This window comes from Pelecanus crispus, chromosome W, assembly GCF_030463565.1.
Source record: "Pelecanus crispus isolate bPelCri1 chromosome W, bPelCri1.pri, whole genome shotgun sequence".
NCBI lineage: Eukaryota > Metazoa > Chordata > Aves > Pelecaniformes > Pelecanidae > Pelecanus > Pelecanus crispus.
The window spans coordinates 17,880-20,709 of NC_134675.1; the positions used below are offsets into that span (position 1 = coordinate 17,880).

General features: G+C 41.7%; 1 protein-coding gene across 1 annotated transcript; it reads right to left on the reverse strand.

Annotated features, from left to right (window-relative positions):
- Positions 1–661: 661 nt before the first annotated feature.
- On the reverse strand, positions 662–2,416 carry LOC142596558 (uncharacterized; the record flags this gene model as incomplete). The annotated part of the gene is given in 3 exon segments (XM_075725742.1): positions 662–853; positions 856–1,077; positions 1,079–2,416. Coding segments are annotated over 3 exon segments (1,752 nt in total), but the record flags the coding sequence as incomplete, so codon positions are not given.
- Positions 2,417–2,830: the final 414 nt, after the last annotated feature.

Here is a 2,830-nt window from a genome sequence, read left to right on the forward strand (position 1 = left end):
TTTTAAAGGTACAGGCTCAGAAAAATTCAGAGCGCAGGCACAGTGAGGAGTGGTCTCACCTTAGAGGCAGGTAGGTTTTGGGATGGAGGTGTGTTTTGGTATTATAATGATATTATAATGAGCAAAGTTTACCAAAAGGACAGCATTTTGTCAAAATCATGACAGTTTGTTGGCTCAGGGTATCAATTATGCAGCTTATCGGTGCCGTGGTCCTCTTCTGAGTCCCTTATCACAGAGCTTGGCCGTGGTGTCTCCACACCACTCCTCCCTCTGGGCAACTCCCCTTAGAGCCAGTGCACCAGGCTCCCCTGATGTTGCCGACATCCAAGGTTGCAGGCTTAGGGAACTCCCTGTGGGATAGATTCCTTGCATCCCGCTGCATTTCATCTGGACAGCTTCTTCAATGCTGTGTTTTTCTTGAAATTGTAAATCTAAGTCTAATGTCTAAGTCACCTCCAGCAATTACTCCACATAATCCACCCCGTGACTATAGTCACTCAAGCTTCACGATATTTGGAATGTATTGGGTGCATCACGTATGTTTTTGGTAGTGAGGATCGTCGAGTATATACACATCTGGTGGGGATACTAGATGAGACAAATGTTTCATCATAATCCAAAGCTTAAAATATAAAGCAATGGTTAAAATAAGACACGATACAGCAAGTATTAGTAAAACAACTACAGGGTGAAGCATCCTATTTAGAACTCCTGTTGCGGTTGGTGACCATCCAAATAGAGTGTCCCACCAGTGGTGTTCTCCGTCTTTCTTCACTCTTTCCAAAACATGGTAGATCTCCTCAGCATCATGACAAACAGTGATGAGAGTTCTGTGTCCATTTTTTTTCGGATGTGTTTTAGCAGTTGGTCCAGGTCATCGTGTTGCAACAGTTTCTTCACCAATGTGAGATTCATCTCAATAGGAGTAGGTAGTAAATCTTGATACAATGTATAGTTAGATCGTAGCAGTTCATAAGACGTAACAGGAGCTGAATAATTGAAGTCACATCCTACAATTTTAGTAAAGTTACAAACACAAATATTTGAGTAATTGCTTATATCTACAGTAATGTCATCTACTAATAAAAAAAAAATCACAAAGGGTTCTCATACAAACACATCCTTTCCCAATATATACTAGTACGGTTTCAGGGGCTTCGTTGGGTTATATTTCAAAATGACAAACATTTCGTTCAGTGTCAAGACAAATGTCTTGAGCTTTGATGGTATTACTCTCACAAATGAATCCTTGCTGTTCTCGTACAATGCATGCATTGACATCAACAGTTTTCCATTTGTTTCCATTTCGTTGGGCCCACACTCTATGCTCTAAAGGATAGAATATGGTACCATTATGATTCAACCCTAACGCGATGATTGGGTATATGGTGTATACCGAAGCATCGTGTATTGTTAAAACAAAAGCGGTGACTTTGCCGTCAGTAGGGTTATAAGTGAAATTAACTGGATACCACCAGGACTGGAATTTTCTCTCATATTCATTTGCATTGTCCCAAATGACTTTTCGGATTTCAGTGGGCAAGGTGCCTTCCTCACCTTCCCATATTATTGCAGCTACTATAGATTGCATCCACAGTTGAGCTTGGATACAACTAAAAGCTAGAGAAACATTATTTTGGGCAGCGCCGAGTGCATCTGCAATCAACTGGTGGTCTTTCTTATTTACCTCTCCCCACTGAGGCAGCATGTCCGATAAGAGCCATTGATTAGTTCCCAGAGCTGAAAGAGAAGATTGTAACGGGTGTTTCAATGCACTTAAGTCACTGGTTACTGTGGCTAATTTATTAGCAAGTATTTCAGCATCTATGCTGTTTAAGACTCCTAGTCCCGTTCCTAAGACACTGGTCACATCTCTCCTTGATCGTGTTGGAGAGATAGGAGTCCATTTGCGTAACCATGCTGACCATCCTGCATAAGATGTATTCAGGAATGGTGAGCAGGTAGGCTTAATTGCAGAGATATTAGTCTGCACTGCTAATTCCACTCGTTTGAGGGAGTATGATGGATTAAACAGCATTTGTTGGTGACCTGTATTTTTAATTATGTAGGGGCCTGCGTTGAAGATGAAAGGAGTTAGACTAATGGGAGGCCGAGTCGGTGCATTTCCAGACATTTGTGGGGGCAGAGGTTTTGTATCAATCATAAATTCAAAGAGTAATTCAGTGCCTCTGAAGCCCCAAAGACAGTACACAATTATAGGTTTGGTATAGGTGAGATTATACCAACAATCCGAATTGGGTTCAGTTATTTTGTAACACTCGGTATTATAATTTTTCGGTCTGGAAGAGTCAGTGTAGATTGTTTTAATTTCGGTCGGCCGACGATAAGTAGATCCATTAGTCACTCGGCAGCCAATTTGTATTGTCTGTCCTGGGATGGCCTGAAGTTTAGCCATCTGAAGAGAGTCATCCTAACTCCACTCATCTCTGGAATATACCTCATTTCCATGTATCATGTTCAATCATGTCTATTTTGAACTGGAATGACATCCCTGTACAGTGTTGTTTCGACAGCCTTGGCCCTTTACAGTATTGTTGCCATATACAAGCCACAACAGTGGGCTTCACCAGAATAAAATTGTACCAGCAATCCCACTTGTCAGTGGCACAAGATCTTTCTGTTATTGGATCTCCGGAAGTGTCAGATATTATCATGGATGTGACCTTTTCATGGGCTGATCCGTTGATCATTCTACACCCTACTTGGATTTTTTCTCCTGCTTTTCCTTTCAGGAGTGGAAGCCATCTACTGTCCCAGCCCCACTCGTGCTTTGAGAATACCTCAGCTCCATGCATAACTACAGTAGCTA